Below are 26736 nucleotides of genomic sequence, written 5' to 3' on the forward strand. Positions count from 1 at the left end.
ATAACTACTTCTCTTACAGATAATTAATTCTTTTTAATTTTCAGCTGTGAAGCCTATCACATTATGATCATTATTAATAGAAATATTAATCGTCTTATATTATGAAATTAAATTTAAGTTATTGTTATAACATTTTAAAGTATTTATTTTAGTTGGTTTCTTTTTTATGATTGCTTGAGCTTAATTTTCATTGTTGATAATCTTACTTCATGACTTTAATTAGAAGATAAAAGTTATATAATTGTGTGAAACCATAGACTCTTAGATAATTATTGAAATTTAAGGATAACTAACTATAATTTCTGACAAATACATAAAAACATATCTTACATTGAAATTTGCTTTCAATTGCCTCCTCTGCCTCATCTGCGTTAACTTCTTTTAGTCACAACATAAGTTTCCAGAATCGAATTGGAAGACAACCGAACAATTAGTGGTCCTTCGAGCCGGATAATAACAAGATGTCCAACTTAGATGGAAGGATTGCTCTCCAACTGAGCCGGTTTAATCTGATACAGGAAGCTGCGGAGTTCGACAACACGGAAGTTCCACGAGTCACGCGTCAATTAGTTATTACGCGTTTAGAAATGCTAGAACAGAATTGGACAAGATTCCAGGAAGAACATGAGAATATGTGCCTATCAGAAAGTGATGCCTTGAGCGACCAGCAGTATATCAGAAAACGAGTTTATGAACGCTGTCAGGCGTTCTACGTATATTCTCGCGCAAAATTGCTCTCACAACGAGACGAATTCGAAACATTAGATCTACAGACAAGATCTTCAATTTCTGACCATGGAGCTTCTGTTACAATAATGCCTCGTAGTGCCTTGCCGCGGATAAAACTACCATCCTTCTCAGGGGATTATCAATCTTGGAAGTCGTTCCACGATCTATTTACGTCGCTCATACGCGACAACACTGAATTGTCAAACGTGGAGAAAATGCACTACCTGAAAACGTGCGTAACCGGAGAAGCGGCCCGCTTGGTTTGCAATTTACCAGTCTCAGGAGACAATTTTGCAGTTGCATGGACCTTATTAGTTTCCAGATATGAAAACAAGCGATTTCTGATAACGGCACAGATTGACAGGATCACCAGCTTGAAGCCGCTTAAGACAAAATCCCCGCAAGGTTTGAGAACGCTTTTAACAACAATTTCGGAAGCCATAGGCGCTTTAAGAGCACTTGGTTGCGCTGTGCATCACTGGGACCCGTTGCTACTACACCTACTCGTAAGGTTACTAGATCCTGAAACTCGAGAAGCGTGGGAAGTGAAACTGGGAACATCTACATCCTATCCTACTTACGCACAGTTCGAGGAGTTCCTGGTTGGAAGAACTAGAGCATTGGAAAACCTCAACCTGCTCACTCCCACTTCTAATTCACACAAGGATAGTGCCGCTGGGTTTCATGGAAAACCCCGAACAAAAGTTGCGGCGCACGTCGCCACTTCTTCAACGACTACACAAGGTGCCTTTGCGTGCATATTATGCGGTTCTCCTCACTACCTTGCGAAATGTGAGAAATATCAATCTATGACGTTCCAACAACGAAGGGACTACATATCAAAACAAAAACGATGCTTTAACTGCCTCGGACCACACGTGGCTAGTAAATGCAACTCCACGAGACGTTGCGTAAAGTGCGGAAAAAAGCATCACACATCGATACACGATGCCAGCAACACGACGTCAATACAATCAGCAGAAAAACAAATGAAGACCGTCGCCCTACATTCAGGAGATCAACCTACTACACAATGACATCCGAGAGTGTGCATACATCAGTCCGGGAGAGCTTCCTCAAATCGAAAACTAACGCTACTTGCAACCTGCAGAGCATTGTTGAGAAAGAAGAACCAAGAACTCTATCCCGTACGACTGTTAATCGACCAAGGATCAGAGCTATCCTTTATTTCAGAAGAATTGATACAACGTGCGCAGCTAAGACGATCCGCAGCTTCAATCCCGCTTCTCGGAATTGGTGGCACACACGCAGGTCATACCAAAGGAATTGTAACAATACAGCTCTATTCAATCCATGATCCAACAATATCGTGTACCATCGAGGCATATATACTGCCAAGGCTCACTGCGAAGTTACCACCCTACAGTGCTACCTCACAACACTGGCCACACTTAACCGGTCTATCACTAGCTGATCCTGATTACGCTTGCTCCGGGCCTATCCATATCATACTCGGGTCGGACTATTACGGTACAGTTATCCGCCCAGGTTTGATCCAGGGCGAGCCGTCAACCCCTGTCGCGCAACAAACCATATTTGGATGGGTTCTCACCGGAACGATCTTTACAAACGAAATGACACTACCGGCACAAGCTCATCATTGTACACTCGACCATGAGTTACAAGAGCTGATCGCCAGATTTTGGAGACAAGAAGAACTCCCTTCATCTGTTGCCTCAAAACTAAGCGAGGATGAAGAGGTTTGTGAACGACACTTCCGAACCACACATTCACGAGACACAACGGGAAGATACATCGTACGTCTCCCTTTGAAAAGAGAACCGACGCTTCTAGGAGACTCAAAACAACGAGCACTCAATTGCCTGAACAGGTTAACACACAAATTTTCATCCAATTTGAGATTTCATCAGCTATATCGTGATTTCGTTGAGGAATATAAGGACCAGGGTCACATGGTGCGAGCTGATGCTTCCATAAATCAAGCCTCACCCGTATACTACCTGCCTCATTTAGGAGTGCTTAGAGAGAACAGCCCTACAACCAAGCTGAGGGTAGTGTTCAATGGTTCCAGCCGCACTAGCAGCGGACTCTCCCTCAACGACATTTTACACGCAGGCAAAAAACTACAAGCGGACATAACAGAAATTCTCCTGTGGATTCGAACACACAGAATCTTATTCTCAACAGACATAGTCAAGATGTTTCGCCAGATTGCGGTACATGAAGACGATTGGGATTTACAGAGGATCTTGTGGCGCGAACAAGACGACCGACTCGTTGCCTACCGACTCACAACCGTAACATATGGACTAAATTGCGCCCCATATCTTGCGTTAAGAACAGTTCAGCAGTTAGTGCAGGATGAAGGACATCGCTTTCCAAGAGCAATCACTCCCTTGACGAAAGGCCGTTATGTCGACGACATCTTCGGAGGAGCGGATTCAATCGTAGAGGTGAAGGAAATTATAAAACAACTTACACTGCTCTGTGAAGCGGGCAGATTTCCGCTGCAAAAGTGGAGCAGCAACTGTTCCGAAGTGTTACCTGAGAGCACCGACAAGTCACCATCTCCTGTTGAAATCGAACCTGCACTCTGTAAGATATTAGGTCTTGTCTGGAAGCCAGACACAGACACCTTCCATTTCTCAACCATTTTAGCGACCAATAACGTTATTTTCACAAAAAGAAAAATAGCATCTGAAATAGCAAGATTATACGACCCGCTGGGATTAATCGCGCCGATCCTGGTAAGGGCCAAGATAATTCTACAAGAGCTCTGGCTGGCAAAAGTAGGTTGGGACGAATCTCTCCCATTGCAGTTACAGCAACGATGGACGACCTTTCGTCAGCAGCTACTACAGCTCGAGCAGTTGTCGATTCCGAGATGGCTCGGCAGCAATGGCGCTTCTACTTCCGTTCAGTTCCATGGGTTTTCAGACGCCTCACAGTTAGCAATTGCCGCAGTGATTTACGTGAGAGTACCTCAAGAAAATGGGGAACATCTTACGCGGCTCGTGTGTTCCAAGACTAAAATTGCACCGATAAAACGCGTCACTATTCCCCGTCTTGAGCTGACCGCTGCTTTACTCCTAGCGCGCTTAATGACGAAAACCATTCAAGCACTCGATCTTACAAATGCACCAGTATATTGTTGGACCGATTCTTCCGTGACACTGACCTGGATCACCACACATCCAGCCCGCTGGAAAGACTATATCCACAACCGAGTTTCCGCAATACATGACAATTTGCCGAATGCAACGTGGCAATTCACACCCGGCAAGGAGAATCCAGCGGATTGTGCGTCTCGAGGGTTGAGACCAGCTGACTTGCAACAACATGGATTATGGTGGAATGGGCCCACCTGGCTGCCAAGACCCAAACCATTTTGGCCTTCACTTAGAGTTGAACCTACACATGACGTTGATATGGAAGAACGACAAAGTAACGTCATGGTTGCAGTCACTCGACAAGCTCCTTATTGGGAGTTAATGGACAAGTACTCTTCTATCACGAGATTACTTCGAATTACAACAATCTGTTGCCGGTTCATCTCTTGTTTACGGAAGAAGCCGAACTCGTCACCACTAACACATCCACTGACGCCTGAAGAGATAGAGAATAGTCGGAAGTTATGGATACGGATTACACAACAGGCATGGTTTTCGAATGAGATAGGAATTATCTCTAAGAAAGAGCAGCTGCCAAAATCTCACCCGTTAGCACGTCTTACTCCCTTCTTGGATCAAGATGGCCTGCTTCGCGTGGGAGGACGGCTCCACAATGCTCAAATTGACACGGAAACGAAGCATCCATTCATACTACCTAGAAGATCAGCACTCAGCACGTTAATAATAGATGATGCTCACGAAAGAATGCTTCACGGGGGTACTCAGGTGACCCTGAGCTTCATTCGAAGATCATTTTGGATCATTGGTGGAAGAGCTCCTGTAAGATCTCACATCCTGAAATGTGGGCGATGCGCGCGCTACCGAGGCGTGCGAGCTCAACAGTTGATGGGCCAGCTCCCTACGGCTCGAGTATCTCCTGCTCGACCCTTCTACAACACCGGTCTTGACTATGCCGGTCCCTTGATGGTGAAAACCTGGAAAGGGCGGGCGGCACGTACTTATAAAGCTTACTTAGCAATATTTGTATGCCTCGCTACGTCAGCCATCCACATTGAAGTGGTCACTGATTACACGACCCAAGCCTTTATTGCCGCCTACAAGCGGTTTACAGGACGGAGAGGAATATGCGCCACACTTCAAAGTGACTGTGGCACAAATTTTGTAGGAGCGGATGTGGAGCTGAGACGTCTCTTTGAGTCATCTTCAAAGGAGTTACACGATATTGCCTCCATACTAACCAAGGATAATACTAAATGGATTTTTAATCCCCCTTCTGCCCCCCACTTCGGAGGAAAGTGGGAAGCAGCAGTGAAATCAACAAAATACCATTTGAAACGGGTGTTAAAGGACGCCATTTTGACGTATGAAGAATTGACGACCATCACAATTCAAATAGAGGCAGTATTAAATTCCAGACCGCTATGTCCGCTGTCAGAAGACGCATCTGACCTTACCGCCTTAACCCCCGGGCATTTTCTTATTGGAGAACCCCCCACTACAATACCAGAGCCCAGTCTATTAGACGAGAAGACTTCCAGACTCTCACGCTGGCAGATGCTGAGACAGAAAGTGGATCACTTTTGGACAAGGTGGTCTTCGGAATGTCTTCAACGGTATCAGTCAATATCAAAGTGGCATCATCCTTCCAATGACATCAAGGAGGGATCCATGGTGTTGATAACTGATGAACGTTATCCGCCTGGGAAGTGGCCCTTAGCAAGAGTAATCCATCTTCATCCAGGGCCACACGGGCTAACACGGGTGGTCACTGTGAAGACAGCTGTTTCCACGATGAAAAGGCCCATAACTAAGTTGTGTGTGCTGCCTATAGATCCTAACGAAGCACATTCGACAGATACCCTGTCGAAGGCGGGCGGAAATGTTGAGAAAACGAACTGTATTACCGACGCTAAATCTATGTAGAGAGCGCTCGGGGCGACAAGTCCCGGCGGGGCCGCTCACTTAGAGGAGGAGGATCGTGGCTGCGTCGGACGGAAGCCATGTTGAATTTTGTCTTTGAGTCGTGACGACACGTGTCTCGCGAGACTTGTGAATTTCCGAATTTTCAAACCCTATACGAGTCCAATTGGGGACGAGTTTGTGAGTTATACTTTGGGTTTTCTCGGGCAATCTGAGGAAACGTGCCGAAAGGTGGAAGAGTGAGAGAAATCTCTCTCTAAGGCTAATTTAGCCTTTCAATTCTGCCGCAAGGTGTTGAGTCCCAGTTCGACTCTTGTATTCTGCCGCAAGGTGTTGAGTCCTAGTTCGACTCTTGTATTCTGCCGCAAGGTGTTGAGTCCTAGTTCGACTCTTGTATTCTGCCGCAAGGTGTTGAGTCCCAGTTCGACTCTGAGCAATCACAGAAGGAACAGTCTCTATACGACTGATATCCATTGTTTGCCTTGTGCAGACCCCTCCGACAGGGAGAGGGGGTGCTTGCCAAATAGCATTGTGTTCATATACAATCGTATTATTCTCGAGTCAACTAATAACTACTTCTCTTACAGATAATTAATTCTTTTTAATTTTCAGCTGTGAAGCCTATCACATTATGATCATTATTAATAGAAATATTAATCGTCTTATATTATGAAATTAAATTTAAGTTATTGTTATAACATTTTAAAGTATTTATTTTAGTTGGTTTCTTTTTTATGATTGCTTGAGCTTAATTTTCATTGTTGATAATCTTACTTCATGACTTTAATTAGAAGATAAAAGTTATATAATTGTGTGAAACCATAGACTCTTAGATAATTATTGAAATTTAAGGATAACTAACTATAATTTCTGACAAATACATAAAAACATATCTTACATTGAAATTTGCTTTCAATTGCCTCCTCTGCCTCATCTGCGTTAACTTCTTTTAGTCACAACATAAGTTTCCAGAATCGAATTGGAAGACAACCGAACACTGTATTTTTATTAAATTTATCGTTTTAATATCTGTTTTAATTTTGAAAATATATTTTATTAAAAAGTAGTATTTTTTGGTATTATATAAACAATTTATACAAATATCATATAAGCCAAATGAGTCAAATATACGCGATTCTTTAAAAGATTCTTGAGGTTAAATGAAGAATACAAATTTGAAGCTCAAATATGACAGTAATTTGATGCTTATAGAAGACATTAATTTTAAATAAAAAATGTATTTTATTTGAAAAATAGAACTTTTTATCGCAAAAATCCATTTTATATTATGCTGTGAAATTAAATATAGCGGAGCGGAAATATAGCACTAATACGTGGGAGATCTTTAATACAGCTTCTGTCGCGGTTGATTCTCCGGTTTACGCATGTAATGTACGTGCACGATGATAGGTAAGTTACATTAGGTCGAAACAAAACTATAATTGCGAACATGCCGAATGATGGCGGGCTTATTATCAAGAAAAATAATTAATACGTTCATTTGTCGGCGTTCGCTCATTCGCCAGCGGTCTTCGCAAGGACTCGCGCGTTTCCGTTTCTCATTAGAGAGAATACCATCTCACGTCGAAGAAACCGCATCAGCTTGAAGAAGTCGATGCGCAAGAACTGAAGCATACATATGGAATCTATGAAATTTTGCATTTCTTCCGCCAACGATCCGCCTTTCTCTTTATAAGCCACTAGAAGCATATTTTATTCCAGAAAGTGGAACATTATCGAGAATTCGTTTTACCTCATATAAGATAATGAGATGAAATCTAGTACGGAATAATAGAAAGAATAGTGTAATCATAAATTTACATTTCCGCTCGGGAAAGGATTAAATTAAGGCGGAGATATTTACATATGTAAAAAATCTATAAAATAACGTTCAACGATATAAATAATTTTCGAAGCTCAAGTTATGAATTATGACGTCTATATCATCCTTCGGAGAATACTTGGCTCTTCTCAACGCCAGATGATAACACACGCTGTTGTTGCTTTACCACCCTTTCTCTTCCCGGCTCTTCGGCTTGTTTTCTTTGGCAACGGTTCGAGAGTACAATTTCACGCGTAACCGATAAAAGCGGCGGTTTCGGTAATGAGCGGTTGCATCTTGCACCGGACGCATTTACGCCTCTGCATTACGCCGATGTTAATGCAAGCATCGTGAAGGCACAGAATGAATTTCCGCCACTCGGAAGTAAAATTCGTCGGCGAAGCCAATATATATTCCCCGAGATTCCCTGTGGTTACATCAGTATCAATAATCGTCCCAGTTTTGCACGCTGAATATATTTGTTCCGCAACCTCGAATCGATTCCGTTCAAAATTGGAAATTCGGTATTTCCAGAAAAAGATAATGACCCATGTGAACGTTTAAATTATTTCGATTAGAAATTTATCGATTTCGAAAATAGTTTCTTTGCTATAACTTTCATGATTAAATACATAAGAATTAGTTTTATTTTTGGAGATATATAAATTCTACTGAATTTATATGTGTGTCACAATTTTTTTGTGCCCGATTGATGCATACATAATTAAATTAATCGATACGTGTAAACAACAAGCTGCGTTTCTCTAAGAGCATTAAAAGGGTTAATGGACTCGATCTTACGGGCTCGATGTAACTTTATCGGACACCGGAGTTTTTTCAGGCCAGATTTCGCTTCCTATCGTCTTCAAGATTGACGGAGACACGAGAAAAGAACTCGGGAAAAGTAAACAGCGAAATATCACGAGCGTATCACCAACTTGTGTATATTATGGGCAAGTGTGTAATCCGAACCTCCCGGATTACAGAAGGGTTGCTCTTGAAGGACGTATATCGATGTATATCGAAGAAGGCTCGTCCACCTCCGCAAAGCCGATATCAAATGCTTCGTGGTTATCCCCTCGTGGTTCTCGAATTACCGCAGACAGGGGCATTTTATACATATCTACCTATATAATTTCGGACCCGCGAAAATTGTGGATAAAAGGGCGAAAATCTTGTACAATTTCGGACAATAATTCATACGTGATCAAACATTCTATTTGATTAAGAAAGCATTTATCTCTTGATGCAAATAAATTAATTTTATTCAATTATAAAATTTAAAATTACTTATGCCGATTAAATAGCCCTAATGAGCCTTTCTCATCATTTCATTGAATATTGACAATTACATAATCTCTTTATAATAGTATGCTAATATTAATGCTAATATTGTGCTAATTTTTCACATAAAGTTCCATGTCCAGAAAAAATTAAGCAAAAGATCAAGATATGACCTTGAAGCAATTTTTAAGGTCCGATCGATCCACGCATCTAATTAAATGGTCAATAACATGTTAAGTATACGTGAAGCAAATTTGGAAATCATAAATCATTAACTATGTATTTTCTATTTTTTTCCATCTTCTTTTTTTATATAATATTCTCGTGCGAAATATATGAGAATTTTTCTTTCTCAATCAAATCTGTAAGCGAAAATGCAATGGTACTGTATTTATTTACGAGAATTTTCTAAGGGCATCTAAGTAACTCTAAGTATTTGTTTCGTGCTATTTTCGCTCGTACATTTCGCAGAGTATTATTGATCCAAGCGCTCTTGAATTCGTGATTGACCGTTACAAGGTCTCGGTGAGCACAGGATACGCCCTTACAAGTATGTAACACGAATGCAGCCGCCGGCATTCGACCCCGAGAAAGCTACGGCGCGTTTATACCTCGCGTTGCACGCGAGGTACGGTAGTTTCTCAAGCGAGTGTAGCTCTTTCTCTTTCTCTCTCTCTCTTTCTCATTTTCTTTCTCTCTCTTTCTCTTTTCCGAGAGCTCATTCATGCACTGTCTCAGCTACCGCGCTGGCTGTTTTGCATGCACATCAATGGACCGCGCGATTCTCAGAAAACAGCTTCAGGATTATTTCAGGATCGGCGCCCTTATCCAACTCCTTGTCATCTCGTGTTATTTTTGGATTGTTTTTTTCATGGCTGCTCTCTTTTGCGATTAAAAGTAATGAAAGGAAAACATAATTTTTTTAAATTATATTCTCATTTCTCAGTTTTTCGTAATTAAAAGATGCAACGCAATTCCTTTCAAATTTCTTAACATTATTGTTATAATTAACATTATTGTTAACGTTATAATTAACATTATTGTTATAATGAGATATTGTATAGTTATATAGAAGACAAGAGAAATAGCTATATACAATGTGCTATAATAAATTCATTTTTAATTTCATTGAAAAAAATTATCAAAAATGTCTTATAGATATCTTTAATTAAAATTCTTTTATTGCGATATTTAATAATATTATCTATAATATATGTTGTGAGAAATTACAATACTGTAACCAAATTTTGATATATCTATTTGTTAATAATTTTTGAAATTTTGTTCTTATTAAATAAAAGAATAAATTTTTAAGAATTTAATTGAAGTAACTTTTGTCTTTTTAATATAAATATAATCTGTGATTTAATTTCTTTTATACAAACGACTTTGACATGTATAGCTTTATTACATTATGTAACAAACTAATTTTATGGTATTTGTTAAATATTGTTACATATGTATATTTGTATTCTTATACTGTTATATGATGTGGATATTTATATTCAAAAAAATACATCTCAAATTTATTTATATACACAAAGTACATATTTCACTATCTGAAAGAGAGAAAGAGAAAGAAAAAGATTATCGTTATTAATATAATCGAAGTTTCGGACACACATGTTGCACTATTTAATTACAATGATGCAGTTTTATATATCTCTTATTACTTGTTCTTTGCTTCATATCCGAATAAGAATAGAGTGGTGAGGATCTATATAAAGCTTCCATCAATGAAATTCCACACATATCACATGTCTATTTTTACATTTATGCGTCATAATCGATTATCTATAATCCCATTAAATTTTCTGAGATCATATGCGACCGTGATTTTATCCCTTCGATTCCTTCAATTAATTTTCCTTCAGCTATTGATTCCCGTTCATATGAATTCAGTTGAATTATCGCTTATGCACGATCGTTAAGTCGCATCCACGCGCTTGCCTGCTTAAGGAAACTTGCACGTGCCTCGTTCTTTTCCTCTTTCAATTAATGTTCACTCATTCTCAATTAATCCGCACTGTCTGTATCGATTATTGCATACCACTTGTCGCTCCAAGGATCATCTTTATGGTTAAGGCATGTTTTAACGAAGCGTTTCGTAAAAACCTCGAACCTGTGATATCTGCACGCTTGGCTGCAGATGTGTTTTTTTCTTTTTCGTTGTGTATCGATATAAATTGAATTAAATTGCACTGAGATAAAAATAAAATAAAATATATAGCAAAATTATATTTTTGATTGATTCGATTTTGTTATTGAATAGATTCATAAATTATATAAATATGAGAGTAATTTAATTTCCTATAGTATGAATAAATACTTGTCGCAAATAAATCTTAGTAAAGTGGTGCAAATTTTAATTTCTTTTGTTCGAAAACAGATCATTATCGTTAATATTATCAATAGCTTTGAATAGCGTGACAATTTCGCCGTCGTCGGCTCTTGGCGGATATTCCCAGCGGGTGTTCCTTCGACGAATCGCAAAATCGCAATATCGCGAGTCCGAGACTGGGACTTGACGAGCGAGATAATTCATCCCTGAAAAGGTTAATCGCAGCAGGACTCGAGCTTCTTTCGCTTCCGGCGAGTGGCTTGCGAGAGGAAGAAAAAGAGGGCGAAAAAGGCGGGGCAGGAGGAGGAGGTGGAGAGATGGAGGAAGAGGAGAAGATAGTCCGAACTTTTCGGTATTTCGCTCACGCACGCATGCACGCGAGCACGCATGCACGCACGCACGCACGCACGGACGGACGAACGGACGTACTTCGCTTGCATGCGATAAAAATGCGTTGCAAAAATCGCGTTCTACGAAGAAATCGTTCCCAGTCATCGATAAACTTCAATGAAAGATATTTCCGTTTGATTATACGTATCATTATTTGCACATCGCACGCGTATTGACAGATCTGTGTTGCGTTATTAACGATTTTGAAGTTTATGCGAAAGTGGCACGAATGACGGATATATTAATTTCTGGAAAGAAATTTTTAGTTGGTTTAAATTAATATATTTTTACTATAATTAATATACGATTTTAAATAAATATATTTCTTATATATATAAATTAATAAATAAATTTTTTTTCTTAAATTACAATATTTTCTCAAATACGTAATGAAAAAAAAATGATCGAGAAATCATTAATTTGCAAAAAATATTACCTATATTTTATGCAATTATAAATGATATAATTATATAACTTATACAATTATCAATTAATAATTTTTATAATTATAAAATGATGTATCTGTTATATAATGTTGGAATTACGTATAAATCATGTAATTTTTTATCGATAACCTGTTTACAGAATAATTCACATCGACAAGCATTGAATATAATTAATAATTATGCCTTAAAGAAAGAGAGAGAAAGAAAGCACTGGAATTTGTAGAAAATTATGATAGAAACAGTTAATAAGGAGCTTAATTGTTTTAAATGCATTTGTTTTAAATCAATTTAGCAATTTAATTCTCAATACGCATATCGAAAGATCTATCGAATCACTGTGTACATATATTTACGAGATATATTGTTTGCATAAGGGAAAAATCTTAAATTCGCGTTGAACCATAACGACCTCGCGCGATTGAGGAACGTTACATAATTCATTACGATAAAAATACTAATTAGAAACTAATTTATTATTATTACTATCTTGGTAATGATAGAGCAACGAGATCGCGTAGTATCTTGATAAATTATCTGAAGCTTATCGATGTGAATTATTCTGGAATTTTGACGGTTAATCGTTAACGGAATCATGAACTCCCAGTTCTAATAACGGAGAAGCTAAGAAATTTGACAGCTAATTTAGAATTCGTCGCAATGCGATTCCTGATACACAGCACGCAGCAAAGATTATCGGACCGTCGTTTCCTTTGCGAAAATCGCCGACGATACACAAGAAGGTCGGAACCGTTATAATTTCGACGAGCCTCGATTATTTCGCGCGCGGTGTCGTTGATATACAAAAATGATCCTTATGTCGCTCGGCACTCGGGCAGACCAGTCTTAAAAATGACCGCGGAATAAGTTATACCGTATCTCCTTAGTGTTCTTGCAACATTGTATTACTCGAATTATAGCAATTTGCGGTAAAGAACGAGTTATTCGCCGAGCGGAATATCTTCGCCCGGTGCGTTGAGATTGTCGACCATCAGCGTCAAAGCGTTTCCTCGCATAAATTCAAGCCAAGTACTTTAATAATGATAAAACGGAGCGCGTCGCGAGAAAGTAGCTGTCAGTTCTTAAAGTATGAAGATATCGAGATTTTTTTATGGATCTCCGAAGTAAAGCGTAAGTATACCCCGGCGGTGGCGAATGATCAAAGTAATCGTCGTATCTCTTTATATTTAGTAAAAAAGAAGTAGAACGCTATGTGACAATATAATGACCTTAATCGGTCACCTGGTAGCCACTCCGCCAGGTCGATCCGTCGACGTCCCCCGGGAAAATCGCGCCGCGCGATACGGCTTTAAGGCCGCGGCGAGCGTTCTCGGTAGTCGCTCACCTGTTGCGATGCCCGTTCCAGCCGCAGGTGGGGCCGTGGGTGGGAGTGCTCCAGGTAAGAGGCTGCAGTTTGATAAAAAGGAAGATACCTCCCTTCCTCTCCTCTCTCTCTCCCGTAGCAATGCTCTTCCTCAGAAAGAGGAAAAAAAGGCGGGCGGAATGGAGAGAATCGAGAGAGAGGGAGAGAGAGAGATAGAGAGAGAGAGAGAAGGGAAAGAGAGGAATGGGACCTCACTTTTACTTGCGAGGGAAGAGGAAGAGGTCGAAGGGAGTCCACCAGGCTGCCAGGCTGGCTGGCACGCTACGTGAGCGGCATGCACGCACATCGTCCCTCTTTCTTCTCGTTCCCCTATCCCCCTTCCCTTCCCCCACATCACTCGCATACACATCGTATTCTTCTTCTTTCTCCACCACTTTTGCCATCGACTTCTTCTTCTTCTTCGTTTATCAAGATTCGCTGCGTCCCTCGCAACAACCTAGGCTTTTTCTATTCACTGTAGTGCGATTTTAGCGATCACCTTAACGAGGGAGGCAATCGAGATGCTCGATCCAACTGTTATTAATTGTCGCATGAATTTGTGACTCGCGATAACCGATGCATAATCGTGTCATTACATCCTTATGAATAGTAATAAGAATATCCATGTAAATTAGATAAACGAAGAGCACAGGTAAGAAAATAAACATCGTGCAGCGGTGAATTTGACACGTGCGATCATATGCTTGTGTGCACAAGGGAGGAATATTCGATAAAATAGAGAACGAGCAACGTCGAGATTAATTGGCTCGATATTTGCCGTACGTAATGACTGAATATCTACGCGATAGCAATTGATTATGAAAAATTTCGCTTTGCTTTATCGATGCGATCCGACGATCCGATAATCGGGAATCAGATATCGGCACGTCATTCGACACACACACATACAGACACACGGATCGTTTAGTGTTTATCCTCATTCAATGGATATCCTCTCGCGGCGGATAGATAATAATTTGAAACTAATGCAACGTACATCCAGTGTATAATGAAAAGTCAATCATCCGCTCGCGAAGGTGTAATCCAATCTGAAGACTCGTTTGTGTTTGTTTTCATCAAAAATACTCCGTTAATAAGACGAGCCTGATTAAAATCGATATAGATGCTTAGGATATCCCGTCGATCCAGAAATCTTCTGAAGTAAAGTACTCTAGGTTGAAATTAATAACTGATACGCGCATACATGTGTATATAGTATATATGGGTATGTGTGTGCATCAACAACCCCTGTTCACCGGCGCGGGGTTATTAATAATCGCTGTTTATGAAACTGTTAATGATATACTCACTTTGCGACAAGCGGTACTTGTAGTCAGTCAAGGTGTCACCGAATAAACAGCGACGATCCATAATCGTAAATGATATCTACGAGAACGAGAGCGCGAGTGTTGCACGCTAACTCGTTGAAATAAATTGTATGCGTGTATGTTGCACCTGCACCTACGCCCCGATACTTTAAATACGAACTTCGCTCGTGAAGGTCTTTCTCGTAGGATCGCAAGAACAAAGTATATAAATCGAAATGAGATGTAGAATTTCTTGTTTACACATCCCTTGCTAGAACTCTTTTCAGGGATGAAGATTCTACTTGCAACAAGTAGACTTGTCGTTTTCTCTTCCAAGCTATATTAATATTTGTAATATCGATTCTCGATCATAATTAACAGAAATACATAAAACCGTATGGTTCCAATGTATAAAAATATAATACATGTGGTATCAACTTATGCAAAATTTATGTGCTTACTCGCACATATCATCCTAAAGGATGTGTGATAGATTGTGTGTACATGAATCTAGAAGATTAAGTTCTCTGATAATTTTCTCATTTTTTTTATGTACTACAAGATTTAAATATTTTACAAATTAAATTTAAATTTAAAATTTATTTTTTTTGTACAAATGTTGCTCATTTTGATAGAAATATTAATTTTTTGTAACTGACCGAATAAAATCTATTCCTAAGTACACATTATTATTATTATAGGCAACAAAAAATCTTGTCTTGATTGACGCGCAGATAAATGAAATATGAAGAATAAAATAAGATTTGCTGCTTAAAATACTGATGTTTCAAGAAACGTCTCTTAATATCACCAAAATAAATCATAAGCTCTAGTAAATTTTCTCGCCAATATTGAAACGCATGCAAATCACTTGAACGTCTCAGTTTCCGTCGTAAATATACGTATGTGGTGCAAACACCACCGTCCCTTTACCACGTGGAAAGATCAAAATGACAATGTTGTGCTTCGATTGCCCTCGGGCGCGTATCTAGGCGCCGCATAAATTGCATGTAAATTGTTGCCTTTGCGACTTGTTTATCATTTACAGCACGCAATAGCTACCACCTATGCTAAATTAGCAATGCTACTTTAATCATAAAATTAGAATATTTCAAGCACGAGATATGCATTATTCCCTGTTATAAATTCACGTCCGCCTGGAACCTATAAATTCACCAGTAGCATACCATGTATAAAGGCAAATTTATCCGGCGAAATATCTAAAGTAAATGACGTCACGTTACGAAAAAACGTTCCTAAATACGCGATACGTGGAATAATTAAACCTAATGGACGTCGATTATAAAAATTTTCACGCTATTCTGAAATAATGGCTCGTCTTGAGAAAAATTAGAATTCAATTTCTACCTCGACATATATCGCGCGTATCGTCTTAATGCGACTTGTAGAATCGGCTGTGATATGTTTCTCTCCAAGCGTGTGTTATTCACCGTATGTGAAACAGTTATTTTATTCCGACTCTACTGAAGCGGAAAGAGCATAGATAGATAAATCGCAGGGCTACGTAAGAACACGACGATGCTTTTCGGAGGCATAACTAACACGAGGTATCTTCGGGAACCTACGTCCTTGTAGCTCGTACACGTGGTGTATGCTCGGCTGTCGTGCGACCTGCACGTGCGCATTAAATGCGATACTTATGTGCAGTTAATATGCCCCGCGGCGCGAGCACCCCGCCCCCCCGCCAGGCGAATTAATTCGAGCGGCCCCGTCGATGTAATTAATAATTAGTCGAATGCTTAATTAGTAAACGAGCATTTCGACCAATTAGATTGCGCCGAGATGAAGCTGTGAGTCGTCGCGCGTCTCCCGCTGAGAAAGATGATTCCGGCTGCTCTCTTCTGAGCAGCGCCGCACCCAAGATCCGTGTCCGTTGTCCACTCTTCTATCTCTTTCTCTCTCTTGTTGCCAACTAATTGCGAGATCTCGCGGCATGTAATTGGTCTTCCTTAATTAGACTTGCCCGAGTCTCCGCTCGTTTCAGAGTGTTAATTGGATTCAAGTCGACCAAGTTGAATAAGGCTCGCGCGCGAAACTAAATTTTCGTTCTTTCGAAAATCATGACGAAAACTATCGTCGATAGTTGCTAACTGTATGTATTTACCCTGGTTGGTCAATCAACTATCTTAATATATTGTAAGCATTTAAATTAAAAGGTCGCAAAGCGTATATCAACTTTTGTAATATTGAAGTAGATATCATCTTTTAACTTAAGAATATATATTTGTTATATAATGTATTAAAAAATAAAATATATTTTACTTTCATTGTAAATATCTTAATTATAATAGGTAAAATTTTACATTCAAGAATCATTTTTATAATTTACCTGATGGCTAAAAAATAAATGATATTAAAAACACATATAAATATAAGAGATTTAACTAAAGAGAAATATATAAAATAATAAAATAAATTTTATATAAGTTTTATGGCGTAAAGAGCTCTGCGTGACTCAAGAAACAGTTAAAGTTTTATGATTCAATGTGTTTCATGCTTTAATTATTTATTTCGTTTGAAACGATAAATAATTTATTTTTGTGTGTTTTGCTTTGGGTACGAAAGTATTCTTACAACTTGCTATGATGGCAACAGCGTTAGAAGAACAACTGTCTTTTCCCCGGAGTCACTTTTTTGCCACAATGTTTTTCGAAGCGGCGTAAAAGGCGAACCAGCTTCTGCGTAGGCAGGTGGATCACCTGCAACCATCTCGAATGCCGGGGCGAATCCGGCAGCTCATACGCGAAAATTAGGGTAAACCGGTGAGGAGGAGGTAGAAGGCAAGAAAAAGCGTGGGGGCACTTGAGCAGACCCGTTCGATGATCTTTTGCCGGCAGCCGTAAAGAAATTCGTGAAGGAAATTCTTGTTGATGCAAGATCACAAAAAGTCGCACCACAAATTTCATCTTTCGATGAAGAGGAAAATAATGTATCAAAACATGAATATTTTCGAAGATTGAAACATTTAAATAGCTTTTGTATGAATAATTTTATATTATTTTATAAATTATATTTTATTCGATTTTAATCGATTTTATTTGAAACAAAGATTTTTTATTGATGTCTCATTAGATTTTGCATAAATTAATATTTTTGTAATTTTAACTTTTTCTTTACTATAGAAAGACGTAACTTTGCATTTTAACACTATTACCTCTTTAAAATTTATTTATTATTTTATAAATATATATAATAAATAATGTATTTTAAAATATATTAAATAATAATATACTTAAATATCTCTCTTTCTCTTTCTTTTCATTGTATTAAATTACTTTATAAATTCAATTTTAACACATTTTTCTTATATCAAAACGAAATAATACATTGTTCTATTCTCTTTTTGTTTATCTCCACTTCTATACTGGACTTCAACCACGTGATATCCCTTTAGGAACTAACAGGTGAGCGTGCGACGGATAATAGTTGAGGTGAAAGGTGAAACACACTGGAAGTGACAGAAATGCATAATCGTATGTCTTCCTCTCGAGCCGTCAACTGTAAAATGCGCCCACTCGCGTGCGCAACTTTATGCTCTAACAATTTTAAAAACTCGATTGCGATCGTTAAGATTTGTTGTAAATATATGTGTAATGTAAGTTAGGAAAATCATATATATATATATATATATATTGTCATTTAAATCTCTCCATTTTTTGCACAATTTTTCTTGATTTGATTTCTACAAAGGATTTTTTCTATATTTTAGCGAGGTAAAACATTATTTTATTTTACAAATTTTCATATTTTCTTTAAGATGGAAATTCATATTCATTTCTTCACAAATAATCTTTTGAATGTTATCAAGTCTATTTTCAACAAAATTTTTTTCTGGCAAATCTTTGATATTAATTTATAATAATTAATTTTTAATAATATATAATAATTTGTAATAATTTATTTCACATAGAAACAGAAGGAATTATATTTTCAAATATTGTCAAATTAATTATAAATATTTACAAAAGTTTCTACTTTTTAAAGAGAGATGTCCGAAAAATTTGGGACACGTGAAATTCTTCAAATTTGACCGATTTAATCGACAAAAGCAAAAATCTTGGTTCGCGCGAAAACTGCGTAGCTTGTCTTAAAGTATCCTTGACGGACGTGCAGAAGGGTTACTGCACCGCGAGGTGAAACCAGGACCGGACGTTGGTAGCCGAAGAGTAGCCCCTGTGGTAGCCGCGGAGTGGTAGCCCAAGGCTACTAGAAGATTGCCGGCAGACAGGTGGGTGAGGCGAAAGGATGGCTGAGGTAAAAGGTAGTAGATGGTGTTGTATGCCCCTCTTACCTCCGGTCTCCTCCTTCTTTTCCTTCTTCTTCTTCTTCTTTCGGGGCCCCTTTTCTCGGGGCCCACTTAGCCGCACGCGAGCCTCCGAGTGCCCGGATAGAAGCCGAGTCCTCCTCTTTCCTTCTCCCTCTTTCTTCGTCTTTCTTTCTTCTTCTCTCTATCTCTTTATATATATATTCGACTTCCAGCGTACCGAGCGCGCACGAGAGGGAGGATACGGAGGAGACGAGAGGCAAGGGGCGGTGATGGTGAACGGCGAGGGTAGGGGAACCCGTAGGGGAGAAAAGAGGAGTCGAAAACAGAGCGAGAGGAGCCAACGCAGGAGGCATTAACCATGGATTTATTCGGACGAGAAGCCCCGAAATTGCCCGATTACAGTATTACACGCCGCGGACAAGCGGACGGTGAGAGCGGAGGACGCGGGAGGAGATGGACGGCGAAGGAGAGAGGGAGGAAGGGGGGTCGAAAGGGGAGTTTCTGTTGTAAAACCGAGATGTTGCGAGACGTAGGCGATGCACCGAGCAATCGGCCGACTCCGTGGCTCTAGCAACAGCGGAGAGCTGATGCCGTTCCTCTTTTGAGGGTGGCAATTTGCGGTAATATCGCCAACGACGAGGTAGCGCCCGTAATGGGGCCCCAGGGGCCCCACCGGTGCAACGCGTAACTTAGCTATCGCCTGCCTCGCGGCGTGTTCGACGATCTTTCCCCGAAGGGAGCTCTCGTCTTCTCGATGACAACCGCACGTGATCGCTAGTATCGATGATGATTCGATTCCGTTCTTTATTTTTTTACGAATGAATGGAAATTGCTTGCAATGAGACGAGGAGCGAAATGTTCTACGATAGAACAGAATATGATACATACATTGCCTGGTCGCACTTTTTATCAAATATTTTTATCAAATATTTTATCAAATTTTTTTATCAAATATTTTTTTTACACCAGGACAATTTTTAAAAATTTGAATGAATAAATATATCTTGAAAATTATCTCTTTATTTTTTTTTCTCATCTTTTGACATTCTAAAACTGAAAAATAGATAACGTTAAAATAGTGCCTCCTTATTTTCCAATATGTAGATCAGAAGCGAGTCGATGTTGCGCGTTACAAAAATTCGCACATGCGTATCGGATAATCCTTTCCTCGTCCCGGAGGCTAGAAACCGCCTAGAAGTCGCGAGCACAATTACCGGTATGTTCTAATCGCTCGTACATACCGAGACACGTGGAAGGAGAGAGGAGGGAATCGTTTGTTCTGCATCGCGGACTCTTGGAAGTCTCACAACCTGTTCACATGAGACGGTATCGCCAAGGCTCGCCGCAGCCTTGCCCTGAGCTATACGCGGTATATAAACTCTCGTTTCGAACGGGTTCCTCCTCTCTCTCGGTTACGGCTCTTCATCGGCCCCGGCGAGAAGTCTCACTCCCAGCCTCCGCCGGTGCTATCCGCATCGGGGATCGTGTACCGCGTCCGCCCCCTCCGCGTCCCGTTTCGTCGTCGACGCGTACTGCTCTCTTCCGCGTGTTACATTCCTCGCCGCCGCACAAGTTTGACGTTTTTTACGATACCTGCGCGCTTTGCGCGTTCGTCTAGTTCAATCTAAGGAAGAATCATGCGAACCGGAAACTTCCAACCGTGATTCTTCAGCCTTACGTGTATAACTCGTTGTATCAGAAATTGTAGACATTTTCTAGGAAACTATTGGATAAATTCAAAATTTTCTCAATAAGTAAGATTAATAAAATTAATAACGATCACGGAAGCTTTAAGAATCATAAATTTATTAAGATAGCATTAGAACTATCTAATTTTGATTTTTTTGAAGAGTCTCGAGCTTCTTCAGCCGATTGGCCAGTATTTTGATGACTTTGGGCGAAAATCCGAAAATAACTAATAAAATATTTACGAGTCGATAATGTAACGAAAAATAAATGACATACTGTCACATTATAACTCTCTCATATAAAGTAGCACACCCATAAATATTTTCGCCCATAAATCTTTAATTACCGTACATTCCTACAGGTGCTTATCGAGCTTCCTGTCGTTCCCAGCGTTTTTATTTTTTAACCCGTTCAGCCTCCATCGCGCCTCTCGTTCGAATGTATTTGTCTTCTCGCTCGCGGTTGTTAATTATACACTGCCACGCGAGCTGCGTCCTACGCGGCTATAAACAGCGGCTGTACTGCTTCGTTGAAACTACCATCCCTCGCGCGCTTGTTATTGTCGCGCGTTCACCGAACGTCGAGGTGAGGAACGCCTCGCAGTCGCCGTGAAACTGATGTTTGCTGTGCCTCTTCGTGCCCGGGATGAGAAATAGCCGGACTTTGAACTCTCACGGCAATCGGAATGATTCGTCGCGGAGAAGAGATGGTTCCATCCCGCCAAACATCTCGGTTACCCGAGACACCCCGTGTTAGCCTCTTATGTTTTCCAAAACAGGAGCCGTCCGCATCATCGGAATACGATTAATCTTCAGATCCGTAAGCCACGGCTGTTATCCAGCATCCGTCGAGCTCCTGATGATCGGCCGAGCGGGGTTTCGTGCTGATCCGACGTTAAGATACGTCCGACCTGGCTAGATGCGGGTTGGAGATCTGGTAGACGTCATAGACCGGCTGTTGTGCGCGCGAGACATTAGAACGTCAGTGCCGGTAGCCGCTGCAGGAGATGGATGCGTTTCCGATGAGCGACGTTCCCTCCCCGCAAACCTCTAGATGGAAGATGATGCTCTAAAGATGATGCTGCTTTAGAGAGGATTCTAGAGATCTACTTAATGCACTCGTGTCTGGATTCGTTTAAATTCAAAGAGAAATTGAGGACTGGAAATTATTACATTTCAACGCATCCATAGTCAAAATTAAAATGTATCATTTAATTAATGACGTTGTTTTATATATTAGTGTGTCAACTTTACCCTTTATACATATATTTTTTTTCTCAATAAATAAATTTTCTACATTTTCTTCATTTTCTTCATTTTTTCTCCATTTTCTTCATTTCTTCATTTTTTCATTTTATTCTTCATTTCTCAATAAATAAATTTTCTTCATTTTCTTCATTTTATAAAGCATTTATTTACATTCAAATCAAATTTGTTCTCATAGCAATAATTAAAAATTGCTAGTATAGAATATTAATGAGATATTAATTAAATATTAAATATATTTGTTTTCATAGCAATTAATTAAAAATTGCTACTATAAAATAAAAAATTCTAAAACTAAAGATTTGTGTAAAGCTGGAGGTTTCTAATAATTCCAATTAACAATCCTCGCGAGACGGACCATAAAGCGGCTACGAGCGTAACGTAGTAAAAAGAAGAAGAAGAAAAAGAAGCAGAAAATGATTGATAAGCTGCGCGCGGCTATGACGAGCGAGGGCGCCTGGAAAAAGCGACAGAGGGAAATTAACCGAGATGAAACGAGGACGAGAGCGAGGTCGGTTCGCTGACGAGGCAGAAGAGCAGCGTATAATGCTCGCGAGAGGAGAAGCGAGCTGTGCGCTCGAGGCGAGTTGTGTCGGGGCCTTATGGGTAGCAGGTAGTAACTGGCTGCCGGTTCGCGCGCGCGTCTATCAGGCCCCTTTGTCATTGTCAATATTCCAAGGGAAGGTACAGATTATCTGGTGACTGATGGTCCATTCGCGTACCCATTGAATCTATGGCCGCGATACTCGCGGACCTGAACCGACACACAACGCTATATCTCTTTTCCTATGAGATTCGCCGATTCTTTCCTTCGTCTTTTCCGTTTATTGAGTTAAGTCTCTTTGTGAGCGATTTTCTAGATTCATTTTATTTTTTAAAATCTTTTTCATATATTCTCTTAAATTAATGTTATTATTATTGAGAAGTAGTGAATAATTGTTGGTTTTTATTAGAAAAATATGACATATTGCTTAGTGAAATTTCACTGAAAGAATCAATTAGTAATGCTGGCTGTTTTAAATAGTAATATTTTAAATGCGTTTTATATTATATTATTATCTTGAGAAATTAATTTTTATATATTTAGTTTAGAAACATCTAAAAATCTGACTATAATAAAAAATAATAAAAATCTTGTTCATTTTTATAAATTTATCATATTCTGAGTGAACTAATTCAATTTAAGAGAGAACTTGTATACTTTCATGTATCTCTTGCTCTTCTTTACAGAGATTATTTCTTTTATCTCTGTATTTTTTATCATCAAATATTCGCACATTTTTGTTCTTATTTTTGACCGCTCTTAATCTTGTGTTTATTTCTTTTTCACTTTGATCGGCTATTTTAATGCAATGCCATTCGCTTTATCTTGTTTCGTGTCTCTCTTCCTTTCTCTCCTCTATGCTGCTACCACCATCAGTTTATTGTTTCGAGATTAGAGATACGAGATGCCTTTCAAGCGAGCAGGAGTTATGGTGACTGTCGATATAGTGCATACTTCGTACAACACTTTTATCTTCTAAGGTGAGCGCATCCGCGCGTACAGTCGACGATCCTGTCATAATCGATAATAATACAACATGATTGATACCGTATGGTTAGCTAATACAGAGCTATTCATCTTGATTATTCCAAGTAAAGCCAGATTTTCTTAGTCGTTATAATAAATTCTTGAGACAGAATCATTTATATGCGATTTAACATTTAAATCGAAATAACATAATGCATATAATAATGCGTATAATATTTTAAAATATGTAAAGTTAATAGATCTGATGAAAAAGATATCTAAAATACTCAGACGATTACACGTGGCAGCTCCACTTTTGTGGCAAATGAAGCGATTTCACTGAAATATCCGATCTTACTTGCGTTTAGCTGAGAGCCATCGTAAACGTTTCATCAACGTTATACGATTCAGCCCATTTCCTCCTACTAGCGCGATTTTACCGAGACAAATCACGAGTCCACGAACATAAAGAACGATGCGAACGCGTAGGAACGACTGCAACAAAGTAAGGGAAGAAATCGATGTAATCCGATCAACATTTTGTAGGAATATTCCTGCACCGCGGGGGAATTTACAAGGGCAATTTGCGGGGAATCGAGCGAAATCGCCGCTTAATGCCGTCACGTAGATTTCTCGCTGCCGATCTCGGAGCGCATTCGCGCATTGCTGTCGGGGAAACCGATCGATATCAGGGACGACTTGCCTCGTTTCGATGATCGTGCCGAGGTTATCGAGGATCATGACCCCTCGATTTCGCGAATTATTATCACCGGGATGCGATAGTCAGCTATCGAAAGCACGCGAAAGATCGTGACCTTAAAATCGAGCCTAACCCGGATCTTAACAAGATTGTTTCTTAATTTATTTTTCAAGGAAACAGACGCTGTCATTCTTATCACTGATGCGACTAAAAATATTTCTCTCATATCGGGATTAATTATTAAATAATAAAGATGGCACAGTAGAATATTTTTAGCGCTTAGATAAAGCTGAAAAATATTTCAGCCGCAAATTAATTAGGTTTCTTGAGATTTAACGACATTATTTCTGCGCGCTTTGCATTTAGCTTCGTTGATGTCGAAATTATTTGCGATTCGCGGCTGAAACCAAAGGTTTCAAGCTGTAATAGCTAAATCGATTACAATCGGTGATAGATTCTGACTGATGGTGGTCCATGAGTTATCTTACCAATCACAAGAACGGTTATCGCTCTTCCGCCGGTTCGTGTCCATCACGAAGGCACGGAAGGGAAAACACAGATCTTTCCGCCTAGGTTGAGCCGACGGTGACGATGGGACTTTATACCATGATGGAGCGGCTGTCCGAGTCCGGTAGGTCTCACTGTCGAAATCGTCACGTCACTAACAGTTACCTGTGTTACCAGTGTTACTGGTTATCGATACGCATCTCTCCTTCCTCGGACTTGCTTCTCTTCCGTTCTTTCTTTCTTTCCTTTCTTCTTTCTTCATTGCGTCGCGTCCGCTCTCCTTCAGATCTGTAAGCCAGATGACATCTTGTATCGCATAATGGGCTACGTTAGAAGAATAAATTATACGACTCTGGAATCTTCCCCAGACGTCTGACTTATACGCCTTCCGGGGTTCTTGTTTACAAATATATTTGTCCATGGTGATGAATGCTCGTCAATTAAAGTCGCCAGAATCCGATTTTGTTGGACTTGAAAAAATAATGAAGTCCCTTGTTGCGGAAGAAATGAATTTTGATAACGAAACTATCTTTTATTACCTGACCAATGTATGCTGACCTGACTGATTTTAAACAAGCATATTGAGATAATTATTGATGTAACAATTTTTCATTGAAATTGCATTAATTGATCAAGTGACATTCAAGTTCATTTTTAAGCAAACGATCGCAAAAAAAATAAGGCTGTTATCGGATACACGAACGTTTTATAAGCTTGTACGAATCATCTTTCGAGCAACATTGTCATTACGCCATTTCCGATTACCAGGAGAGTATTTTCCCGTGTGAGAAATCTTGGTGGCCTCGAGGGAACTCGGGTTATCTACATCGCCCGTCGTCGCTTCCAAGATCAGCCGAATCTATGGGCACGATCTCAGTAGGAAGAGGAAAAGCGATGCAGACGCGCGTCTAGTCGGACAAAAAGCGAATGGCAGAGAGAGGCGCGCTTATAGTTTCGCGCCGGCTGACAGCTGGACAATCGCCAGGAGGGAAGAAGGGATTATAGAAACTGAGATTACCGTGGAAACGACTCGGCTCGCGGGTGCTTAACGGTAATTGGTGAGCGCGAGTAAATGCACAGCGAGTGCGTGCACAAGCTCGCATACGTGCGTAGCAAGGGCGAGACCGTCTGACAACTAATGAAAGTTAAGCTCTCTCGATTCTTTTGTCGCAGATTTCCGCAGGGTAATCTCAATATTATTTAAATAATTATAATAATCAATTTTTTTAAATATTTTAATAAAATATTAAAGTATTAAAAAGATATTAATAATAATATTTAAAAAATAATTTCTCCCATGTTTAAACAAGTATTTTTAAAGAATTATATCGTTTCACTACACAATTTTATATTACTAATATATATACTATACTGTATAAATTTAGACAGTTACATGTATTCTTGCGTTGTTTCAAGGCTTGAAAAGTCATCAACCTCATCCAGTATCTATCTACCACTCTCGTGATAGTTTCTCTCTCGCTTATACGTCAAATAAATCGACTCGCAATGCGATATCCACTCACGTACCACTTTCCTTTCATAGCGCGTAAGCAAGCAAATGTACTTCAGTACAGTCGAGGCAGTGGAAAAATCGAAACCGTCCATCTGCCGTGTCGAACTCTGACCTACGCGCCTTTGCTTTCTACGTCGCTCGGACACCGCGGATCTGAATTATCCGTTGTGGTGAGCAGCCGGATGTCCGTTCTGCGGAAATAAGGACTTTGATGTGGTGCTTATATCGTCGTTGCCTTTCTCCCGCGCGCATTATAATGCATGCTCATTATAATATGGACAGCATCATAATTGAGTCGCTTCCATTGGAGAGAAAAAGAAAGAGAGAACTCACAATATGTTACACGATAATGAATAATCTTCAAGATTGTTGAAAAAGTTTCCTTTTACATAACGATTGTTTGAAGAGAAAGTTTTACACAGATGTTTTATATATCGCTTATGATGCATTATGTATGATTAATGCGTAAATTTTTTAGACGCGCACAAGTCTATGCATTCTTTGTCTCGTACAAAAGTTAGTCACGCTCCCGGCGTCTCGTGGTACGCGTGC

The 26736-nt window shown here is 39.5% G+C and overlaps 2 protein-coding genes across 2 annotated transcripts; both read left to right on the forward strand.

Moving 5' to 3' along the window:
• Positions 1-461: 461 nt before the first annotated feature.
• LOC145959246 (uncharacterized) lies at positions 462-1766 on the forward strand. The gene has a single exon (XM_083077900.1). It carries the CDS (start codon positions 462-464, stop codon positions 1764-1766), a length of 1305 nt encoding a protein of 434 aa, XP_082934026.1.
• LOC145959247 (uncharacterized) lies at positions 1763-5765 on the forward strand. The gene is made up of 2 exons (XM_083077901.1): positions 1763-1877; positions 1924-5765. Exons 1-2 carry the CDS (start codon positions 1763-1765, stop codon positions 5763-5765), a joined length of 3957 nt encoding a protein of 1318 aa, XP_082934027.1.
• Positions 5766-26736: the final 20971 nt, after the last annotated feature.

The sequence above is a fragment of the Camponotus vicinus genome, unplaced genomic scaffold (genome assembly GCF_025532165.1).
Source record: "Camponotus vicinus isolate PSW18456_S1 unplaced genomic scaffold, iyCamVici1.0 SCAF_1, whole genome shotgun sequence".
NCBI lineage: Eukaryota > Metazoa > Arthropoda > Insecta > Hymenoptera > Formicidae > Camponotus > Camponotus vicinus.

Excerpts from the sequence above, each read along its gene's own strand:
- LOC145959246 (XM_083077900.1), top strand. The coding sequence starts at position 462 with ATGTCCAACTTAGATGGAAGGATTGCTCTCCAACTGAGCCGGTTTAAT.
- LOC145959247 (XM_083077901.1), top strand. The coding sequence starts at position 1,763 with ATGACATCCGAGAGTGTGCATACATCAGTCCGGGAGAGCTTCCTCAAA. Across the intron at positions 1,878-1,923 it reads AGAACCAAGAACTCTATCCC|AAGAATTGATACAACGTGCG; the intron begins GTACGACTGTTA and ends CCTTTATTTCAG.